Consider the following 24,944-nt stretch of genomic DNA (forward strand, 5'->3'; position numbering starts at 1 on the left):
ATGGGATACTGGAGGAGAATGTGAGGGAATCCTAATGACAGGACCTCTTAGGGGCAAGGACAATGATGCCGTGGACGCACCATCACTCACAGGTTTCACAATGTTTTAACTACAATGCAAACCAACACTCCATCATCTCTCAGTCATATCCTGAAAACTCCCCTCCAAAGGTATAAGCTTCAAGTAGGTAGCTCTACCACCAGTTTCTCCAGAGCATGAGGGATGGGCAATAACTATTGGCCCAGCCCAAAATAAAGCAACAAAACTCTCTCTAATAGGTTCCCCCCATGTGAATAGTGTGCCCACTCACAGTTGTGTTGGACCCTGACCTGAATCACCTCCTGTAGCACACTCAGGGGTACGTTGCAATGGAAAACATAAACATGTATAAAAAGTTTTGTTTTATTTGATATATGATGAAAAGCTGTACAGAGCATATCATAATACCTGATGTGTTGGCTTCATTCATGGTGAAGTGACATTACAGTAAAGCACCATAAAGTTAGAATTAAACATCACTCGTAGTACAATTTAGTGAATCATAAGAAAACATATTTACAGTTGTAATTTTTCTTTAAAAATGTGAATAAAAATCCAAATAAAATTTTTTTAAAAACATAACAAAAAATGTTTAAAAAATGATATTTTAAAAATTAAAAAGGGTTTTCAAATCAGAATTTTGACTTTGAGGAAGAGACTTGATTCTAAATAGTAATGGAAACTCCCTGAAATACTTGGTTATTAGTTTCTTTCCACACAGCTGATCCCCACTGAAGCATCAGGACAGCGACAGGACCGGCTCAACGGCGTAGCCAAACATAAATGGGTGCAGCCTCCATTATTTACAGCACAGTGATTCTGTCCTATCAAAATAAAACAAACATCAAAATTGAAATTGTTTTATATACCTTCTCTCAAGACAACAAATGGTATTTAAACTTTAATTTCTGTGTCAGTGTCTGAAGGTTGTGGACTCAAACAACACTGCAGGACTTTCAGGATGACAATATATGTTGATTTCCCCTGTGCTGCACTGCCAGAGATATCAGATTTCAGAGGCTATTTTAAAGGGAAGATCCACTTATTTACAATATTCTGTGTCACGATATCAAAGGGAGAGCAGTTGAGTTCTCTGGTCTCCTGGCCTAATTTTTTAATCCCTGAATCAATATCACAGAACAGATTATCTGGTCATTGCCATGTTGTTGTTTGTGGGAGCATGTTGCATGCAAATGGACTAGTGTGTTTCCTACATTCCAACAGTGAGCACACTTCAAAATGCATTTCATTGTTTGTAAAGTACTTTCAGACACTATGCAGTCATAAAAGGTGCTACAGAAATGGAAATCTTCCATTTTAGCATCTTTAACATAGTAAAACATAGACCATAATATGCAGGATATTTGTTGTTTGAGTTTGTTCTGTCATTCAATAAGATTGTGTCTGATCTGATAATCCTCAACTGCTTTTCCCTCATGATCCTTAATTCCCTTACTGATTAAAATGTCTGTCTCAGCCTAGAATATATTTAATGACCCAGCCTCTGTAGCACTATGCAGTAAAAAATTCCACAGACTCACTGCCCTCAGAGAGAAAAAAATTCTTCCTCATCTGTCTGTGAAAATGACCGAGCTTCCAGTCACGTGCTACTTCAAAACACTGTGTCCCATGCCAAAATTTCTGTCGCAAGCCTGAAGAAGTGTTCCAGTGAAATTCAGACCAAATTTGAAGAACAGAATCTAACTTTCCATCTGGGGATCCTGCAGCCTCTATGACTCAACAATAAAACTTTAGGGCCCAAGTCCATCCTTCTGTTTTTTATTCACTCCACAACAATGTGGGTAGATTTCAGCACAGCCTACCCATTCCCTTCCACCCTCCGTTCTCATTGCAGCATGTTCAGCTTCTCTCTGCCCTGGCCTACTATTAATAATCCCCTTGCCTGCCTACCCCTCTCTAGGCTCTGTCTCCACCAATCCGTTCACCTCTCCTCCATTTCCCCCCACCTCATCTTCAGCATAAATTCCACCTTTTCCTCACTGTTATCAGTTCTGAGGAGGAGTCACTGGACTTGAAATGTTAACTCTACTTACTGTTACAGATGCTGTCAGACCTGTTGAGTTTTACCAGCAATTTCTGCTTTTGTTCCTCCTCATTTGCCTCAGAGTTTGCCCTCTGGTCCTGGACTCTGCCAGAAGGAGAAACAACTTTTCCACATCTACCCTGTCAAGTCCCACAAGAATCTTGTCTGTTTCAATAAAGTCTCCTCTCATTCTAATAAACTCCGATGAGCACAGTCCCAATCTGGTTAAACTCTCCTCAAAAGAAAATCCTCCCGGGCCCAGTACCAATATAGTGAAACTTCCCTGGGCTGCCTCGAGTAGTTGTACACCTTTTCTTAAATAAGGGAACCAAAACTATTCACTGAATTCTAGCTGGGGTCTAACTATGTATAGATAGGAGGATGCAAGGCCATGGAAGGATTTGAACATGAGGATGAGAATTTTAAATTTAAGGCCCAGAAATTCCTAGAGTTGAAGGAGTTCAGTGGGCTGATATGTTGACTGGATCTGGGTACTAATTCCACTCTCACAGAAAGAGGTTAGATCGCAATGGAACCTGGTATCAGCCTGTTTTGCAGCAGATATTCTGATTGAAAAACACTTCAAAGGATAGTCAATCAATACTTATGATGTTAGAATCCAAAATAACCTACTCAGCCATCTGGTCAATGCTTACACTCAAAAGATACAGATGCTGAGACAGAGCATGCAACAGTGAGTGTTACCTGGCGGACACTGTGAGTAAGCTGTGGTTATTCCATAGAGACGAGATTGTTTGGATGGCTGTTGCTCATCGCTCTCTCGACCAAAGATACGATCTACAGCTATGACAGATTCCCTGCATGATTACAAAAGTGAAGACACAATTAGAGGTTGTGCAGTCAAGAGTCCAGCTCTAAGTGTTACATTTCTTTAGCATACTGGTGTCAATACACGTTAGAAACAATACAATTAAGTCAGAACTAAACTACTGTAGATGCCGGAAACAAGAACAAAAAGAGCTCGATGAAACTCAACAGGTCAGGCAGCAACGACGGGGAAAGAAAGATTTAATGTTTCAAATGATTTCTCAACAACCAGAAATGTCAACTGTCTCATTTATCCCCACATATGCTGCTTGGCCTGCTGAATTTTTGTTCTCATTACACCTATGTTAATACACTATGTTCCTCAAATAACAACTTACGTGACAGTCATTTAGCCCATTTTAGTCCCCACCCATCTCATGGTAATTTAGCTGCAAAGACGAAACTTTACTTTGTTAACTGCATAAAGTCGCAGTGGATGTTGTGCAGACACTTCATAGCGATACTGTTTTTCCTCTTCCGAAATCAGAACCTTAGCAACAACATTGGAACAGCTAGCAGACAGCGCCATTGCCAAGCCCAACAAAACAACCTTTTAAAGGAAGTAGGTTTCACTTTTTAAAACTTTCACTGCAGATACACACGTTTTACAATTTTATTTGGATGCAAAGGGTGAAGAAACATTTAATTTGCAAATTAAGGGCACAAAAGCTTTTGAAAATAAATCAATGAAGCTGAAACTCAACTTGAAATAACTGCATGCCAGGTAATGGTACATCACAATTACAGTAAGAAATGTTTCACAGCCTAATGCAATGGGATTCCTCTAACATGGTGCAGTTTCAGATCAGTTATTTGGGTTCAAATGTTCGAAGTCTGCAACACAAACATTAAATTCTAGAAATACCAAACAGATTTGTCAGCATAGAGATAGTAGGAACTGCAGATGCTGTAGAATCTGAGATAACAAGGTATAGAGCTGCATGAACACAGCAGGCCAAGCAGCAGAGGAGCAGGAAGAATTGTTTCTGAAAAAGGGTCTAGGCCCAAAACGTCAGCTTTTCTGCTCCTCTGATGCTGCTTGGCCTGCTGTGTTCATCCAGCTCTACACCTTGTTATCTCAGATTTGTCAGCATCTTTGGAGAGAAAGAGTTCATGCTTCAGGTTGTTGGCAGATCACTGATCTGAAACATCACTTCTTGTTCTCTCTTTTCACAGATGCTGTCACGTGGGTAGGGTGTTTCCAATATCTGTGACAGGATGATATGTTAAATGAAGTTTATGTCAATTAAATTAATTATGGTCACAATTTTAAATGGTCCAAGGCCAGATTTAGGTCAGACATCAACAGGTGCATTTTTCCCGAGAACAATGAAAAAGACCCCTGTCTCGTGCATAAGGCACCAATTTGCTGAATCCTAAATGAAAACTGGACTTATCTCTGGTGGGTCGGTTGGGGAGAAACAAAAACAAATTTTCTGTATTAGGTTTTCCTAAATTGGCCCAGGCATTTGATCCTCCCTGGAAATCACATGGTTTTGATTAGGGTGGGATTGTATATACTGCGATGGTATCACAATTCTATTTGACCTCTCTGCTACAGTTTGTATATTCAGGAGAGACTGAAAAAAGCTGGGACTCCTTCTGACTGGGGGAAAAAACATGTTGGCAAATGACTCATCAGACATTTTCAAAACTATGAAAAGCTTAATTAAGACAGACATAAGGAAACCATTTCAGCTTGTGTGGAGTCCACAACTAGGGTCCATAAACAAAAGACAGGCACTAATAAATCCAAGTGAGTTCAGAAGAAATTCATTTACCAAGAGTGGTTAGTGCAGGGACTCACCTCTGCAAGGAATAGCTGGGACAAACAGCTTAGATATACCCTAAGGGTAAGTTAGTTTAAATGCATGAAGAATAAAGGAACTGAAGAATATTCTCACAGGGGTTGATGATGATGGGTGCAAGGTGTTTTATGTGAAGCACAAGCAGCCAACATGGAGCTGTTTTAATCGATGGCCTGTCTATGTGTCCTAAGTATAAATGTCATTCAAGGCACAATCTGGTATAATCTCAGAAAACCTCACTGTAATGGACATTGTACCTTTTCCAGTCTGTATAGTACAAATTCCTTCCATAACTTGTAATCCCAAAGGGATAATGGATGCCGTCAAGTATTCTTTTGCGTCCAGGTCGATTCGGGTTCATGCATTCCAACCTTTGAGTTCCTGCAGAGAGTGAACAGTTACAAACCCCGCATGGAACAGCATAGATCAGGCGAGAGAGAGAGCGCGTGAGTGGGTGTAACAGAACAAACAGAGGTCTTGTCAGCAGTTTAAAGGGAAGCTGCTATCCATTATAGATCGGAAACATGGTCCACAGGCAGCTTTGTTTTGGCAGCTCATTCATCGAAATAAAATTAAGCTAGTAATCATTAAATACGCAAACTGTACTGCAAGAATTAATCAAAGTTAAATCCTGAGAAACTTCCAGAGGAGATTTCAAAAATCTATCACATTAAAGCAGTTTTCCACATCAGGAAAACATGATCTGGAATAGTAAATTGGTCCTCTAGCATTTATTCAGTAACATTGTCACACAACTGCAACATGAGATGCACACAGCTTTAGGCCAAACATTTACAAGTATTTTTGAAATTAGAGGCTAACTTGGTTTTTATCCCTCGGAGAACCTCTGATATTTTACTCCACTGTTGTTGTTGAAACTCTATTAGGATAGATTTAGTGCTTCAATATCACAGACACAAAGGGCACTTATAAATCAAGAGCACAGCCTGTTTATTTACTGTCAAACGTTACATGTATGTCACCCATCATCCCTGTGCTTGCTGGCTGAATTTGGAGGTGTTCCTGGATTGGGCACCAAATTGAATTTCTCATCCTGTGTGGTCAAAACCATGACCATAAATGGCCAATAGATCTCTCTTAACTATAGCGTGCTCTAAAACTGCTTGTGCAGTGAGCGATACATCAGCTCCATCTGAATGTTCCCATACAGAGAAAATGATCCAGTTTTGTCTATCGCATGGACCAAAAGACTAAATGACAACAACTTACAAAATACTTACAATGCAATAAAACATCCCAGGCTGTTTGAAACAAAATTAAATATTAGAAATATGTGAGGCAACATTAGACAACCAAACATTTTCAGGAGGTGATAAAGAGGAAAAGGAAGAAAAAGGAAGAAAGAAAAATAGAGAGGCTCAGAAGGTTTTGAGAGCAAAATTCAGAACTGAGGGGCTTGGCACATCAGCCAAGGTTGCCAACTGCAGAGCCATGAAAATGAGAGATGCACAAGATACAATCAGAGAAGGACAGAACTCTCAAAGCGGTAGTGGCTGGATGATGTTACAGACAGTGATAGACCGGGCCATGGAAGAATTTGAAAAATGGATAAATTTTACAACTGAGCCATTGGACCAGGAGTAGAAGTAAGTCACCTAGCCCAAGGGTGTTGGGGAACTGAGATGGGGCACAAGTTAGAACATGTACAGCAGAATTTTGAGTGAGATTATGTCCAATGATGGAAAATGTAAGGCTAATCAAGGAAGTAATGGAATTATAAATCCGCAAGTTAACAAAGGCATGGATGAAGGTTTCAGAAATAGATGAGCTGAGAAAGGAACAGAGATCAGCAATGTCAAGGAGAGTAAGTTACATCCTCAAAGAACCCAATCAAATTTATGAACGTGATTTCCCTTCCATAATCAACCAGTCAACATGGTTTGTGCTATGATCTTCCAAATGCCCTGCTACCACCTTAATAACATTTTCTAACATTTCCTCACAACAACAGATATTCAAATAAATGGTGCGTGGTTTCCTGCTTTGTCTCTTTGCTTCCTTGATTACAGATATGACCATTGCAGTACTGGATGATTACAACCAGTGCCTTCATTACTTGTACAGCCATTTTCTTGCAGATCCAGGGAAGTTATCAGCATTTAGTCCCATTACTTTGCTTAAACAATTGCACAAAATCTCTGCCTTTTCCTTTTTTCACATCACTAATTTCTCAGTTCACCCTCTTTGGGGTCAATGCCTATTTTTGCCACTCCTCTTTCTGTATACTTGTAGAAGATTTTACTGTCTGTTTTAATATTGTGTGCAAATGTTCTCTTAAGCTTCAATTTCTCCCTCTAACCCTTTTTTGTTTTGGTTTGCTGCTTTCTAAAAATTATCCAATCTTGTAGTTTTACCCATAATCTTCGCAGTATTTCAACTTTGTAGCATCCTTTCTTTCAATTTGACCTTTTTAGTTAGCTATGGATAATGCACTTTTCTTCAGCTTTTCTTTCTCAGTGGCATATATCTTTCTTGAGTCATAAAATATCTGCCGCTGATTCTTTATGATCTTGCCTTTTAACCTGTTTTGTCATTCCACCTTAGCCAGTTTCGTCTTTTATAGTTTTGTAATTGCCTTTAAGTTTTAAGACACTACTTTCAGAACTACATTTCTGACCCTCAAACTGTATGTGAAATTCTATGTTAAGATGACTCTTACTTAGGTCATTCTTTACCACAACATACTTACTTCTCGCTTATTACACTACACCAGGTCTAAAATAGCCTGCTTCTGTAACTTATATGCAATTCTACAGTATCAGAAGTTACACGACACCAGGTTATAGTCCAAAAGGCTTATGTGAAATCACAAGCTTTTGGAGCGTGGCCCCTTCATCAGATGAAGCACTACATGAATCAAAATTCATTCTTCCCACGTCAATCCTTGAACTATGTATTCAGCTCTGTGATCGTATTTACCCTGTGGCAATTTGCTTGCAGGTCCAGTAGTAATCCAGACATTACTACCTTTCGGGTTCTGCTTTATTAACTTTAGTCCTTAGCTGTTTATAACCATCAGTATAATCTCTTTCTTGCCCTACTTATGTCCTTGGTATCCACATGGACCACAACTGGATCATCCTGCTAGCACATCAAGATCCCCTCTACCCCTAAGGTGAAGCATTAGCTCTTACACCAGGGAAGATGACATAGCCTTTTGGATTCTTACCTTCAGCTGCAGAGAATGATGTCCATCCTCTCAATTTATACTGTGTTAAACTACAATTACATTCCTTTTCATTCCCACACATTAATGGTTTCCTGCACCACAATATCACAATCCATTTGCTCATGCTCTCATCTACATAGGCTGCAATACCAAATCTGCTGGACAACTTCAATGGAGATAGCAAGAACTGCAGATGCTGGAGTCAGACACAATGCAGTATGGAGCTGGAGGAACACAGCAGGCCAGGCAACATTAGAGGAGTAGGAAAATTGACGTTTCAGGTCAGGATCCTTCTTTAGAAATGGGGAGGGGGAAGGGAGCTCAGAAATAAATACAGAAAGGATGGGTGGGACTAGGGAAGGTAGGTGGGATGATGATAGGTGAGTGCAAATAGGCAGTGGTGGGGATTGGTCAATGGAGGTGGGAGGAGAGAATAGGTGGGAGAGAAGATGGACAGGTTGTGTCAGGTCAAGGAGGCAGAGATGAGAGAGGGGGTTGGACATGGAATGAGGCCGGCAGGGGAACAGATTTTAAAACTGGTGAAATCCATGTTTAGGCCATTGGGCTGTAAGTTCCTGAGGTGGAATATGAGATGCTGTTCCTCCAGTTTGCAGTTGGCATCGCTGTGACACTGGCAGAGGCCCAAGATGGACATGTCACCCAGGGAGAGGGAGAGGGAGTTAAAATGGTCTGGTTCTGAGGAGGGGTCACCAGACCCAAAACGTTAACTCTGATTTTTTTCTTCACAGATGCTGCCAGTCCTGCTCAGCTTTTCCAGGCAACTTCTTGTTCCATTTAAATCCATTTGTGCTTTTAAATCATCGACTTTGTCTGAAGCTCAGACTCTAGTTCATCATCTCAAAGCTAAGATTATAGGAAATAAAATTCAGATATTAACTTTATAAATCACATTTTAAACATTTCTTGTGGAAATTGTATCTAAGTTCAACATACCTGCATCAGCCCAGCACAACAATGCACTATAGGGGTCATAGGTCAATCCATTAGGAAGGCCAAGGTCATCTTTCACAAGGATCCGTCTGTTAGTTCCATCCATGTATGAGGTCTCAATTTTGGGAGCAGCTCGATTCCAATCTGTCCAGTACAAGTTACTAAAAGAACAAGTTTGAGAAATAGGTCAGGTAGCACAATGAATGAATTAAATCCGCATAGACCTCAGGGGAGGTAGGTGGGCTTGCATTTTGGGGAGTGGAATGAGAGTTGGAAACAACATACTAGTTTTGGTTTCTCCTCTTTTAAGGTTGTATTCACCTTGCAGGGTGCACAATTTCCATCAGATTGACTCCTGGACTTGGCAATACATACTTACATTCTAGGACTATCTGGAACATATTTTGAAGACTTTGAATTATTTGGGTTGAGGGGGGTTTCATGAAGTGACTTGTTGAAGACTGAGTTAACATTTTATAGTGTGCTGTAGGCCATTAATTTTTAATGGAAATCAAGTGAATTTGGAGGAATAGCTAAGGAATGCTTTCAAAGGAGATTAGAGATGGAGTTTAATCCCTTAATTACTGAAGAAAAACTGTCTTTGAGAGATCTAGAGGCCTTTATGCTAATTTTTGTCTAGCAACCCGCCGTTCACATGGATTGCCGTTCTACAGACAGGAAGCAACATACAGACAGAGAAGCTATAAAACTCTTTGCCGGAATCTTGTTCTCAGTTGAAGGTCCTGGGAACTTGACAGTGTTCCTGAACACCAGCATTTCTGTCTACTTAGGAAACCCTAAAGTGACCAACTTTCAAACTCTGGACTCCAAGTTGGTTAGAATCAGAAGTGAACATATGTGATCAATTTAAGCTGCCAGCAATTCAACTTAGTCAAAAAAAAATTCTGGGAAAAAGAAAATACTGGGACTTGCTTTTCAGCATTTTGCTCCTCTCATAGGTGTACCACTGGTATGGCAGGATTACCCTATATGGGGAGATCAAGTAGGTAATCAAGTTAACAACAATGAGAGCTGATCCAATTGATATATATCAAGACCTTCAAGAATTTTGTAAGGTGAAAATGTACGTCCCTTGTTGGCGCTGCAGGTCTTAGTTTTTAAATAAAGCAGCAGCAATTTAGGACAGAGACAAGGAGAAATTTCCTGGTGTAGAATTACCTACCACAGAGGGATGTAGCTCATAGTCAATGATTTCTGTCTTGATTAAAACTCTCAATGAATTTTTTGCATGTTAAGGAAATTAGGGGACATGGGGAGAAATTTAGAAAGCGAACTGGAGTAGAAAATCAGACTTGAAGGGCTAAAGGATCCACTTCTGTGCTTACTCCCTTTTCTTACATTCAGCCATTCAATATTTCAATTAGTTCTAGTCCCCTGCTCTTGCCACTTTGTCCTGCATTTTCTCCTTTTATTGTAATGTACACCAGATCATAACTTGCTGCACAAAATAAGCAGCAACTCCCATCTGATTCCACTTGCCAAGCAACTTAAAACAGCATCTTCTGGAGATTGAGAGATAGTAGGAACTGCCGATGCTGGAGAATCTGAGACGACAAGGTGTAGAGCTGGATGAACACAGCAGGCCAAGCAGCATCAGAGGAGCAGGAAAGCTGACGTTTCGGGTCTGGACCCTTCTTCAGGCTTCCTGCTCCTCTGATGCTGCTTGGCCTGCTGTGTTCATCCAGCTCTACACCCTGTTATCTCTTTTCTGGTGACTGATCCTCGTTATTGACCTTCTCTCCTTTATGGAGAATAATCCCATCTCTTTTACTTTGTTACATATCTGAATTCTCTCACCCTTCGCACCATTTCATCAAGCCTTCTCTGCACCTACTCTTACACTATAAAACACAAAACATTTGTTATGACAACTTTAATATAATTGTTGTAAAAGATTAGTGTCGATGTTTTAGCTGCCCATCTCAACATGCTCCTACATCTGAATCAGCACTGCTGTCATAAGATCCTGTGCTTTGACCAGTGTTAAGCTGAACTCCAATCTACGTGAACCAGAAACATGATCCATTGCCATTGACACTGACCAGATTTCCCTCATTTCCTTGTTCAGTTTGCAACAGCTACTCTCTCTCGCTAACGATTTCTCTCATATTTGCTTATGCAATTTTTGACTCAGGTTATATTAAAAAAAAAATCAGCTGTGCTCAGCATGATGCTCTTTCAACACTTCAAAAACAGGACCAAAGGCTCCCAGTACAGAAGTGTCTATTATACAAGGCTTGGAATGCACCACGTGAGATTCAAACACAGTGGGATGCAGTTGGAGTCACAAATGTGCCATACCAGATCTCCACACACAGGAACTGCATCTTACTCTTTTATGTTTAATGAAACACAATTAGCGAGCAGAACAGGAAACCAGAAAAATCTGTTCCACTGAAGTTCTGAGTGGGATAAACTATAGCTGATGAAGTTTATTGCAGATATGTTATATTTTACACTCACTATTGGGTTGTGGGTGTTGCTTGTCTACTGTTCATTCCTAGTTACACTGTGGTGATAGTGAGCTACCTTCTTGATCCACTGGTGGTGGTTTGATATGACTGAGTGGCTTGTGCGGGTCACTTCAATGAACAGCTATTCACATTAACGTGAAAATGAAGTCACAGACAGGCACAAACTGGCCACAAATGAAAGGTTTTCCAATTCATAAAGGACATTAGTGAACAAACTAGATTCACAGGCTGCAAAGGACCTCTCCTGTTTTTTATTCTTTGTAGGATCCACAGCCTGAACTCTCAATTCTACTCGCCTTTTTTTTGGACACTAAAAACTGAAAGTACTTTAAATTTACTGGAGCCTGCCACCCTACCCAAGACCTTCCCCACCATGCCCCTGCCACCATGTGGCCATCTTCGCAGCACCCACGGATTCCACCGATGACGTCAATCCGCTGCTGCCCGGTACGCCACTTCCGGTACAGCCAACGCCATCAACACCACTACTGATGCTGCCGCCTCTGTTTCCAAGGCCGACACCACAGACACTGAGGACACTGCTGCCACCAACATTCAAGATTTACCAGCCTACAACACTCCGCCCGCTGCCGAAGCTGACATTGCTCCAGCTACCGCTGACGTCGCTCCCCCCACAGCCAGCAGCTGCAGAGGAGACAGCTACACTGAGCCCTGCCGAGTCTTCACCATCCCCCCAGACCTCCCTCTGACTGAGGACGAACTGTCAGCCCTCAGTAAGGGGCTCACCTTTGTCCCCCTCCACCCACACATCAACAAATACCGGTCACGTTTGGACACTGAACAGTCTTTCCACCACCTTCGCCTCCACACTTACTTCTTTAACCGTGGACCTAACCCTCCCTCTACAGACCCCTTTTCCCGCCTCCAACACACCCACACCTCCTGGACACCAGCCCCAGGCCTCCTACTCTCCCTCGACCTGTTCATCTCCAACTGCCATTGAGACATCAATCGCCTCAACCTCTCCATCCCTCTCACACACTCCAACCTCTCCCCTGCAGAACATGTAGTCCTCTGCTCCAACCGCAACCTCACCATAAAACCCACGGACAAGGAAGGCGCAGTTGTAGTATGGCGCACTGACCCCTCCACCACCGAGGCCAGACACCAACTCTCTGACCCCTCCTCCTACCACTTCCTGGATCATGACCCCACCCCCAAGCATCAAACCATCATCTCCCAAACCATCCACAACCTCATCACCTCAGGTGACCTCCCACCCACAGCCTCCAACCTCATTGTTCCCCAACCCAGCACCGCCCGCTTCTATCTCCTTCACAAAATCCACAAACCTGACTGCCCTGGTCGACCTATTGTCTCCGCCTGCTCCTGCCCCACCGAATTCATCTCCACACATATCAATTCCATTGTTTCCCCCTTGGGGTCCAGGAACTCCCCACCTACGTCCATGACACCACCAAAACCTCCGATTCTCTGGTCCCCAACACGTCAACTTTACATCTGCATTCCCCATGCAGATAGCCTAAAGGCCCTCCGTTTCTTCCTGTCCCGCAGGCCCGACCAGTCTCCCTCCACTGACACCCTCATCTGCTTAGCTGAACTCATCCTCACCCTTAACAACTTCTCCTTCAATTCCTCCCACTTCCTACAGACAAAGTGGTTGGCCATGAGAACCCACATGGTCCCAAACTTTGCCTGCCTCTTTGTAGGTTACGTGGTACAATCCCTCTTCCAAAGCTACACTGGCCCTATCCCCCACTTCTTCCTCTGTCACATCAACGACTGTATCAGTGCTGCCTCCACTTCACTAACACTTTCCACCAACCTTAAGTTCACTTGGACCATCTCTGATACCTCTCTCCTTCCTGGAACTGTCTCCATCTCTGACATGCACTTGGAAACTGATATCCATTTCAAGCCTACAGACTCTTGAGCTACCTAGAACACATCTCCTCTCACCCACCATCCTGCAAAAAGGCCATCCCCTATTCCCAATTCCTTTGCCTCTCAGCATCTGCTCCCATGATGAGGCATTCCACTCCTGGACATCCCAGATGTTCTTGTTTTTCAAGGACTGCAACTACACCACCACCAGCCCCCCCAACACCACACCCCCCCCGGCCAGTGGTCAGAAACACCCTCGACTGTGTCTCTCGCATTTCCCGCAATTCATCTCTCACACCCGCTACCCGCAATAACAACCAAAACAGAATCCCCCTCGTCCTCACGTACCAGCCCACCAGCCTCTGAATCCGACACATCATCCTCTGACACTTCCGCCATCTGCAATCTGACCCCACCAAAGACATTTTTCCCTCCCCACCCTTGTCTGCTTTCCAGAGGGACCATTCTCTCTGTGACTCCCTTGACTGCTCCACACTCCCCACTAGCCCCACCACACCCGGTACTTCTCCCTGCAACCGCAGGAAGTGCTACACCTGCCCCTACACCTTACCCCTCACTCCCATCCCAGGCCCCAAGAAGACCTTGAACATCAAACAGATGTTCACCTGCACATCTGCTAATGTGGTATACTGTATCCGTTGTGGCCTCCTCTACATCGGGCAAACCAAGCAGAGGCTTGAGGACTGCTTTGCATCGGTTCACAACAAACAACTACACCTCCCAGTCACCAACCATTTCAACTCCCCCTCCCACTCCTTGGATGACATGTCCATTCTGGGCCTCCTGCCGTGCCACACTGATGCCACCCGAAGGCTGCAGGAACAGCATCTCATGTTTCGCTTGGGAACACTGCAGTCCAAGTGTATCAATGTGGACTTCACAAGCTTCAAAATCTCCCTTCCCCTGACTGCACCCCAAAACCAGCCCAGCTTGTCCCCGCTTCCCTAACCTGTCCTTCCTCCCAACTATCCTCTCCTCCCACCTCAAGCCCCATCTCCCTCTCCTACCCACTAACCTCAGCCCACCTCCTTGACCTCTCCGTCCTCCATGGACCGACGTATCCCCTCCCTAACTCCCCACCTACATTCGCCTTTATTGGCTCCAACCGGCCTCTTTGACCTGTCTGTCTCCTCTCCACCTATCTTGTCCTTTATCCATCTTCTATCCGCCTCCCCCTCTCATCCAGCTCTACACCAGGTTATCTCAGATTCTCCAGCATCAGCAGTTCTACTATCTCTCTCCAACAGCTTCATGATTATTTTTACTGACCAGTGAGTGATCACATTTTCTACCACAGAATCTATGGAAAGTTGTGAATTATGTGCTTCCTTCTGTTCGTTAAAGGTAGTTTAATGTCAACTGGTAGAAATGTTACCTGACAGTTGTTGGGAGTTAAGTAGTTCAATTGAATCATGAAGATACAGAAACCGGGATGGCCACTTGTACTTTTGCTGACTCTTTATAAGAGCCATCTATTAGGTCCACTCTTCTTTCCTCCTGTGTGTGAAAGGACTTTTTCCCCCAATTATGCCATTTTTCAAATGAATGAAAGACAAAATAATTTACTTTTAAAATAGGTAGCAGCTACAGCATCAGAATCCAATTTATGTTTTGGAGGGGTGGGGATACAGCCAGCTTTCTAAACACCACTCTGGGGCTTTTCAAAAGGGAACCGGTGAAAAGAGCAGAGAAATACTGGTTTGAGTCAATAGCGAGGCATTGATATTGATGGTAATCCCATAAACCAGGTACCCACCTTTCAAACATTTCCTCAAATAAAAAACGACTGTTGAATTATGTGAATTCAAGGTATTGAGAAATCATAACAAGAGGTGCAAGGAAGGAATTCCTTGCACTTAGTTGGCCTGGAAATGCTTCGGGACATTGAGGATTAGAAAAGCACTGAGGAAATGCAACTTCTTTCTTCCTGGTGCATTTTGAGGTTTTAGAGGAGGTTGGGAGAGCTCTCATTCTAGTACATACCCGTGGACAGGATCTGCAACAATTGCTCTTGGATTCACAAGGTCATCAGTAAACAGCACCCGCCTCTGGTCTCCATCCATTCTGGCCACTTCAATTCTGTCCAGTCCAGAGTCCGTCCAGAAGATGTTGCGGCCCAGATGATCAACAGCGATTCCTTCAGGGCTCTCCAGATCTTTAACACAATAAGACAGACAAGTCCTAGCACATAGCGAGTGAAGATCCATACAAACATGATCCAGAGCAGATATCAAATTAAAATGTTGATATTAAAACTACTGTATCATTACAAGTTAATCAAGGAATCTAAGCCATTTCCCACTCTCAGCATATTAACTATCTTCCACTATTAGTACGTTGGCAGTCTTTAACTGGAGAACTTTTATTTATATAACTGGAATCTCTCCTCTAAGGTGAGTGACACAGACTGTGTCAGTATTTCACATTTGAGAGAAGTGGAAATAGCAGAAGCTTAAATCCATGATCATGTTCAAGACAGACATCAATATATTTCTGCATACTAATGACATCAAGAGAGATTGGCAGGGTGGAGTAAAATAGCAGAGATAGATGATCAGTGGGCCTTCTGCTCCCTTTACCCTGCTCCTGTTTGAAAGAGGTTTAAAGTATAAGAAAAACAAGTGAGGGTGACCTTGAGTCAGAGCTGCATTATATGTAAAAGCAAAGCAAAACTTCATAGAAAAAGTTTAGTTCTCAAGTTTCAAACTTCCAGATTTTGTAAAATGTCGAAATGGTCTCTGTTCCCTTATCCCAAAGTGACATTCGCAGTTTATGTAGGACAGGTGGCCGGATAATTGACAATTCACCTTAAAGGAAAAGGGAGTGGTCAAGAGATGGAGACACTGAGGAGGGAATTCAGGAGCTTGCAATCTAGGCAGCTGAAGGTGCAGCACCTACAATGGAGCAACAGAAGTCAGTAATGATCAAAAGATCAGAACTCAAAGTATGCAGAGTTCTTGGAGGTTGAGGGAGTGGAGCTAGTTACAGAGATTAGGAGGGAATGAGGCAATAGTGGGATTAAATAATAGGGCATTCAACATTTTTACCAATAAAGACCACCAGGAGGTTGAGAGTCAGAAAGTCAGCAATGAGCAATTTTGAGCAATGTCTGTGTGTATCCATCTTGTAAGAAACCAACGCCCTTGCTTATTTCTGTAACCTCTGTATAGAAAATAGTCGTATTAACAGATGGTAACTGTATGGACAACTAACCAGAGAAGTCCACGTATGATAACTGAATATTCTTTGGAGGGGGCGAGGGTTTTCTGACAGAATACTGCTCCTTTGTGGTCACAGTTTAGGACTAGGTTAGGGCACAAATGCAATAAACAAGTTGCATATTAAAACAAAGCTGCCAAATTGCATCTGGGATCAAAGCTACAGATAATGACACATTAATTTTCCAGATTGTAAATACCAAGCATAATTACCTGCAGTACTATACAGAAGTACTGTTGAATTTACATTTAATCCTGGTAACCAAAATCACAGATTACACAAACAAGAAAAAGAACAAATTGTGATTAACAAGTTATAGTGTAGGCTTAGGGACTACGCCTACCAGGTCTCAACTGATACTGCAGCCTGGGAGAACACAGGAAATTAGGAAAGTCAGCATCCAGAACTCGATCACAAAGTCAAGTTGTTTTGTTCTTGGCATGTCGGTGTTGTTGGCGGGGTCACATTTATTTCCAATCCTCTCGTTGCCCTGATAGGTGATGGTGAACCTTCTCTTTGCACAACTATAGATATCATGGCGAGGATGCAACCATGCAGAGTTTAACTGAACATGGAGTGAATTCCTAGCAGAATAGGCAGTCAGATAGGTAATGCAATTTGAGACAGAGATGGGTCAAGGTAAGAAAAGCAGATAGGAAAATCAAGAAAGAAAAGTATACTTTTAACAAAAATACTCTGAAAAGCACAAATAAACAGACACACCAGGCAGGTGGATAAAAGGTACATGACACCAGGATCTCATTGTTTATAAATAGGGATTTGGAGTACAACAGCAACAAGTGAAGAAACACATTGATTCTTGATAACTAGAATGCAACAGTTTCACAGACTCAAGATACCAGAACTATTTGTACAAAAGAAATTACAAGATTGATAAAGGAATCCGCAGCATCAGTGATGAGGACAGTCAATTTAAAATACACATTAAATTCATAGAAAGAGAGAGGAACATTTCTTTATTCAGATTTTTGCTACATGAAGGAGCTGGGATCAATACAGTTTTTTAAAAAAACCTGGATAAATATTTGAGGCAGATAACAATTTAGAACTAGAGACATAAAGGGATGATGTAAACAGTTTGCCCTAACAAAGGTCCGGCGTAAACATAACGGACAACCATTAGATTTGTTAAGTGCTTAAATCAGATAAGATCAAATGAGCAAGAAAAATCACAATTCCAATATAATTGCTGTGGCCCTGAATTTCATCTCCAACCATCAGCTGTCCTGCTCCCTCCACTTCAATCTGATCCCATCATTCACCAATGCAGATATTAAGGTCAGACATTTCCACAGTGCCATCCCTTCTGTCAACTCCATGGCACGTGCACTCTTTGCATGAGCCAGTAGAGCCTTCATAAAAAACTGGCCTCTTAAAAAAAAAAGCAAATGGAATGGGATATTTTCTGTTTAATAGCGAGGCAAGGCCTAAACTTTACTGTCTCATCCAAATGACAGCATTGCCAACAAAGCAGCACTTGTTCAGAAGTGTACTAGGAAATGAACTCAACCTCCTGATTCAGTGGGTAATACCACCAACTAAACCACAAATGATGCAGAAAGGCATGCAATACCAATTAACCATACGCCAAATAACTCCACTGAAAATTGAGATTAAATCTACAGACATGATTTGGACTGGCTTCAAAAAAAAAAGTGGGCCCAGTGGAGTCTTCATTTCCATACCAACCTATTCCAATGATAGTCGAGGGCTCCCCTCCATGGAGGCTGGCTCGATTGATAGTGCGGCCCGCAATGTCAGTCCAGTACACCATCTTCTCTACACAGTCATATGCGACACCAATCACCACTTTATCCTACAAGCAGAAGAAATAACAAGTTAACAGAGACCAGATACTTTATAGGACAGTGAAAGAAGAGTCATGTGAATAATTTAGTGGCTTGTGACAAAGAATCATTGAGGTGATTATCATTACAGCAATAATGTCCATGAGTATCGCCTTCAAAGAACTTTGGGAGTGAACTATGAACTAATTTCATGTTCTACTAAATTTCACCTCTATCTGGTTGCTGATTTTAACAGGTCTTCCAAATTAGAGGCCAATAAATTTCAAACAAGGCAAATTAATCAATGAGGAAGATGAGAATAAATTCATGTCTGAGCCTTTGAAGACAGGGCTGCCAGGGCCCAGTGTTACATGTGGCCTTTCTGGACAAAAATGTTTTCACCAAACACGCACTTCTGCATTCCAATGATGCCTTTATGGACTGTGATAGTTTCTTCCAGATGCTGACAAAACATATACATCGTAGTCAGATTTAGTCCAAAGTTAAATTTTACTCCAAATACTCTTGCAGCTGTGAACATTCCCACGCCAAGTACCATGTGGCTTAGACATAGGAACTCTGAGCTGCTGCTAGGCAGATTAATTCACTACATCAATCTAGTTTCACTAACTTATGTCAAACATGGCTCAGTTGGAATTTCCTTGCCATAGTATATTTTGGTTCAGGGTTCACACTATGACTGGAAAAATCCAGGTTGACACTCCAATATTGCAGTATTGAGGGGGCGCTGTTTTATCACAGGTACTGTCTTACGGTTACAACGTTAAAACAAGATCCCATCTGCCCTGACAGGTGGTTCTAAAAGCTATTGTGGTACAATTTTGAAAAAAAAAATCAGAAAGATACTTGTGGCCATTATTTATTTCTCTATAAACATCACAAATACAGATTGTATGGTATAAAATTACATTGCTGTTTACCTGAATTTGTTGGGGCAAAATTGGGAGGTCTGTTTCATATATTACAAATTGGATGGCTGTAAAGTGTTTTGGAAAGATGCTGAGACTGCAGGATTGACTACATAAACAACAGCTATAAACCCGCTTTAATTCAATACTATACATAAATAAAATGAAGCAGCTGCAGAAAGACACAATGCATGAATGCTTTCTCCATACCAAGAAAACTGCAACTCCTGCTTCTGTTATTGTTGGTGCTCCCCAGCCTTCGAAGTGAGTGCACCAACACTGGATCAGCAACATGAATATAAATAGCACCTGTAACTAAGTAAAATGTCCCAAGGCACTTTATATAGAATGCCTAGACATAAAATTGACACAAGGCCAAATAAGAAGATGTTAGAACAAATCACCAAAATCTTGGGGCAGAACATGGATTTTGAAAGGTTTAGAGGAGAAGGGAGGCAGAATGATGAAGATTTTTAGGTAGGAAATCTCAGAATACTCAAGAGGCCAGACCAGAAGAATATAGAGTTTTCAGTGTATTGGAAGGCTGAAACAAGTTACAGAAATAAAAAAAAGGGGAAAGATCAATGAATGATTTGAAAGCAAGCCACACATGACATACAAAACCTCCAGGATTATTATCACTTTTATAAATGCTAACTGTGTTTTGAAAATTAGCAGATGGAGGGGTTTCTACAGTTGGACCACAATAGTTGGCCCATTGGTACAGTCCTTCTACAGATCTAAAGAAATTTCTTTTGAACAAAGCCTGCAGAAGTAACAATGTTTCAGACCTCATAGTCAGTGGTGACACAAAAGGAAATGCTCACCAGTGACCTCAAAGAAAGCTGACCAAAAAGATCTAACGATTTTTGTGGTATGAATTTCCCCTTTCCTGACCCCAGTTTGAATCTGATAGCAAAACAAGGGGATCAGGAGGCATCCTGCTGATGCAGTAATACCACCCACTAGAATAAGCAGTCAACCACAAAGGAGTATTCTCACAAAAAGCAAATAAGGAAGCAAAGTACCTTGACTTTTCATTTTCAATCAAAAACTTTAAAATCAGCAAAATAGATGATTCAGGCACATGGTATAAAGGTAGAAGTTGGAATATAAACAAATGTATTAAAACAAGAAAAATTAAATGTGATTGTTCTATAAGAATCAAATTGGAGAAATTTGTCATTCCAAATATAAAACTAGTTATCCACAGTCAATTAAGACTCTTCAGCTGAATTTTATGCAGCTACATTTCATTGAACAAACTGCAACATTTGTTAGGGATTTACAAATAGCATAATTGCATTTGGTTGGTGATCTCTACTTGCGTGCCATGCAGGGAAGTTTCAATAACGTAACCAAGGAGCAGTGTAAAATCAATGGCAGTAACTTCTGGATTCCCACACAAACCTGCACATGTGCAAACTTCACAAGTTTTCTGCCAATTGCAGAGTAATGACTACAAACATTGTGGCAGTATTAATAGCAAAATTGTCAAAGTTTAGACCATTGATTGGATTTAGCAAATTGCTGCCAGTTAACACTGGAAGACACATGAACTGGAACAGACATAAAATTCCAAGTTAACATTTGCTACGTAGTTTGGCTTTTGGTCAAGCTTATTGAAGTCTGCCTCGTGTTTGGATGATACTTGACTGTTGCACAAAATGTAATCATTTACAAAATACATTCCGACATAACTATGCTCAAATAATTTCATGAACACAAATGGAAAAAAAAGTCACTTGGATGGGAAGGTGTTTTTTGTTTTTAACTTCTTGGTTTTTTTCCCCCAAAGACAAATATGACTACTGAAATCCCTTCCAAATATTGCAGGAGGAATCTGAATAACGCTTCAAATTTTTTTTAAAACACTGAGGTCTGCATATGTTTTGAAGAATGTAGCACGTATAGTAGACTGCCCTTTAGCACATCAATCAAGTAGTACACAATGATATCAACTTCCAATATAGTGAAGCATCATTTCTTTTATGCAATAGTATGGGTAGGAGACACAATTTTTCAGCCATTCTCTTTTGTTGTAGTTATACAGAGGAAACCACTTTGAATGCTGTGCCTAGATAAATAATTTGAGGATGGCCAAAGTGTTATCTGAATCAATATTCTTCACCTACTCATCTTCCCTCCAAGAGAATAATGGCCCACTGTAAACTTGATATTTTATATTAGCACAAATTCTGTAGTATTCTGCAATATTGGCTGATGACAACATGTGAAGGGATTGTGACTGTGAATAGTAGACTTCAAGAGGGGTAGACAGGCAGGTGGAATGGCAGATGTGATTTGATGCGAAGAAGTGAGAAATGATACATTTTGAAAGGAAACACAAGGAAAAGTAATATAAAAAATGCTACCCTGGGTGCAGGAGCAAAAGGGCCTAGGAGTATATTACTGAAATTATTGAAGGCAATAAACAGATCCAGAAAGTAATTAAAAAGATTATAATATCTTGGGCTTTATGAATACAGATATATCACAAAAACAAAGGATTAATGATGAATGTTTAGTTCAGCTTCAGCTGGAGTATTGTCTTCAATTCAAGGCATCACACTAGGATGTGATGGCACTGGAGAGGGTGCAGAAAAGTTACAAGAGTTCAGAGATGAGAGACTGTCATGTAAATAGATTTGCAAAGCTGGAGCTATTCATCTTTAAAAAGGTTGACAGGAGATTTGTTAGAAGTACTCAAAATCATGGGAGGTCAAGTCAGAGTAAATAATCAGGAACCACTCCCATTAGCAGAAAGGTTAAGAACATGAAGACACAGATTCAAGGTAATGACCAAAAGAACTAGGGAAGTTATGACATAACTTTTCAAGTGCTGAGGGTCTAGAACATATGAAATAGGAAGACGAGCAGGCCGTTCAGTTCACTGAAGGTCATTATTCAGTAGAATTGTGGCTAATCTGATTGTGACCTCAACTCCACTTTCCTGACGTGTGATAATCTCCCTTCTTAGTTAAGAATCTGTCTTGGTCTGTTTTAAAACTCTCCAATGACCCTGCCTCCACTGCGCTCTGGAGGAGTTCGACAGACTCATGACTCTTCGAGACAATGTACACTTGAATGCAATTTGGAGGCAGACATAATTGTGGCTTTCAAAAAGGACTTACATAATTATCTAAAGAGAAAGATTTTTTGCAAGGCCCAGGGGGAATGGCAGGGAGAGTGGAACCAGCTGTGTGTGTAGCTCTTATAGAGGCATTGGGAGATGCAAGAGCCGGCACAGAAATAGTGGGAGAATCAATGTCATTGTTCTGCTTCATAAAGTGACTGTATTCTGTAAAATATTCTAAAATATCCGTGCATCACCCCATGCTTGAAAATTGCTCATAACTGTCCAGATGAAACTTAACAGAATTAAGTTTTACCAAAGGTTCCTCATTTTTGTACTCTATGAATGTATCTATAGATCATGGCATCAGTACTTATTGAAAATATAAACTGTTTCAATGAACTTGTCTGCTAATTTCAAAAGGATCTGCATCAATACAGCCCTAGGTCATTCTGCTCCTGCACTCCCTTTATTGTTGTACCATTTAGTTTACATTGCCTCTCCTTACTTTTCCTTCTAATAGAGAAACTTGAGACAAAGCAACTGTTCTTATTTGTTTCCGTTGACACCCATTAATACAGAATATGCAGAAAGAACGCACATTTTCAGATACTCTTGTGCCTTTTGTGGATTTTTACAACAGGTGTCTGTGAGGGGAGGGTGGGGAAGGGAAAAGAGGAGGGATAGTGAAGGAATGACATTAAACAGCTGCTGACCTCAGTGTGCCCAGTTAATGAGGGAGCTGGAGGGGAGGACCTTGTGGGGGTGCGAACTGGAAATGGAGTGGGGGCTGGGCAGCGCTAGCTTTAACAGTACTTCAGAGCACACTGCCAAATCTGGCCAAAGACCAGCTGTTTTCACATTCTTGCTTAGACATTGGATAGCAGTAAAATCTGTTCAGGTAAGCGCATACTAATAACATATTGGAGAATCCTCTGGATACAAATAAAATTATACCCCTTGAGGTAATGGAATTCTTTTGCTCAGATAGTAATCAATACTACTACTTCAGAATCAGCAAACAATCCCAATAAAAATGGCCAAATAAAATGTCTGCAAGTTCCTGCCACTCTCCAAAAGGTAGGTGTTTTAAAAAAAATGGCAGTGACCAAATTAATTGCATTCAGTTGTCTATATGTCTCAAAGCCTTCGAGTTAGGAGTGTAAGGACTTAACCATGTCAGCCTCAGTGGACATTGTACAGTGTGCAACTTGTTTAAGATCAATACAATTGGTTCTTGCACAATGCCACCTTTAATTGCTCCAATTTTGATGACTCTACCCTCAGCCACAAAGACCTTAGCTTGAAACTTTCTCCCGACACATCTCCAAGTTGCTCCTACTTTGAGACAGTGTTAAAATCTGCCCCTTGGACCAAGCTTTTGGTCAGCACTGCTAATATCTTTGGTTGAGGGCAGGCGTCAATTTTCACCTGATTAGGCTCCTGTGGATGACTTTGAGACATTTACAAAGTTAAAGCTCCACATACATAGGTTTTGCTGTCGCAGTAACAGACACAAACTGAATGCGAGTTCAAACCTGATTGATCCCCGAGAGGAGAAACATCTGAAAATCAGACACTAAATAACCTCTGCTCAATGGGACAAGGATGGGAAAGAGAGAATAAGGTTAGCATCATTTTAACAAGAGCAACATAGAGAAAGAATAGTGTTGAGAAGAGTGACGTGCTGAAGTTTTACACTTTGCATTCATCAGGACAAATGTAAGAATGTCAAATTTTGGTGGCACAGCGGTTCAGTGGTTAGCACTGCTGCTTCACAGCACCAGGGACCCAGGTTCAATTCCAGCCTCGGGCGACTGCGTTCGCACATTCTCCCCGTGTTTGTGTGGATTTCCTCCGGATGCGCCAATTTCCTCCCACACTCCAAAGATGTGAGGGTGAGGTGGATTGGCCATGCCAAATTACCCTAGTGTTCAGGGATGTGTAAGTTAGGTGGGTTATACAGGCAATGGGTTTGGCTGGGATGCACTGAGGGTCGATGTGGACTTGTTGGGTCGAAGGGCCTGTTTCCACACCGTAGGGATTCTATGATTCTAGTCAACTGATGATGAGAATTTGTACTACAGGAAAAAACGTGCTGATAGGTTAACAGTTTGACTGATTGGCTGAAGCTTACCATGCAGACAGCAACAAGCAACTACAGGCTCTTCAAGTGCGTGATTAATTCAAAAAGGAGAACGTATCCCTTGGGTTTGCACAGAACAGGTGCCTGTGTATGAATTTCTTAAAAAAAATTGTCCTAAATTTGGCACTCAAGTGCAAGGTAGTAAACTTCAGCAACTTGTCTGTCTTTTCAATAATATTCAATTTCTGTACTAACAAGTGACTGTTTATACAAAAAGGCATGAACCTGCTTTAAAATACCACATTTTTATGACCTCAAGATGATCCAATGCACTTCTGGTCATTAATTAATTTTTGAAATATAGTTACTATCATTATGCAGGAAGCAAAGAGAGACAACTTGCACAAACAGCAACAAATGAATCATTATCTCATTGTTGCCTCTTCTATCATGCCATAAAATTTGGTAAACCCACCCAAAATCAGACAGGACCTAAGTTGAATGTCTTATTCAAAGTTTAGCACTTTCAAGAGTGCATTTCTCTCTCAGGTCTGCACTGGCAGAGGTGCTGAGAATGCATGTTC

The 24,944-nt window shown here is 41.4% G+C and overlaps 1 protein-coding gene across 1 annotated transcript in view; it reads right to left on the bottom strand.

The window, feature by feature from the left end:
• Positions 1 to 386: 386 nt before the first annotated feature.
• nid1a (nidogen 1a) overlaps positions 387 to 24,944 on the bottom strand; it is a 98,919-nt gene continuing 74,361 nt past the window's right edge. The window contains exons 15-20 of the mRNA XM_048530693.2: positions 18,172 to 18,298; positions 15,226 to 15,397; positions 8,864 to 9,021; positions 4,977 to 5,100; positions 2,789 to 2,901; positions 387 to 863 (exon numbers count right to left, since the gene is read on the bottom strand). Of these exons, the coding sequence (XP_048386650.2) occupies positions 742 to 863; positions 2,789 to 2,901; positions 4,977 to 5,100; positions 8,864 to 9,021; positions 15,226 to 15,397; positions 18,172 to 18,298 (816 nt within the window). The 3' untranslated portion in view covers positions 387 to 741. The remainder of the gene's footprint in view (positions 864 to 2,788; positions 2,902 to 4,976; positions 5,101 to 8,863; positions 9,022 to 15,225; positions 15,398 to 18,171; positions 18,299 to 24,944) is intronic.

Source organism: Stegostoma tigrinum, chromosome 4 (assembly GCF_030684315.1).
Source record: "Stegostoma tigrinum isolate sSteTig4 chromosome 4, sSteTig4.hap1, whole genome shotgun sequence".
NCBI classification, from domain to species: Eukaryota; Metazoa; Chordata; class Chondrichthyes; order Orectolobiformes; family Stegostomatidae; genus Stegostoma; species Stegostoma tigrinum.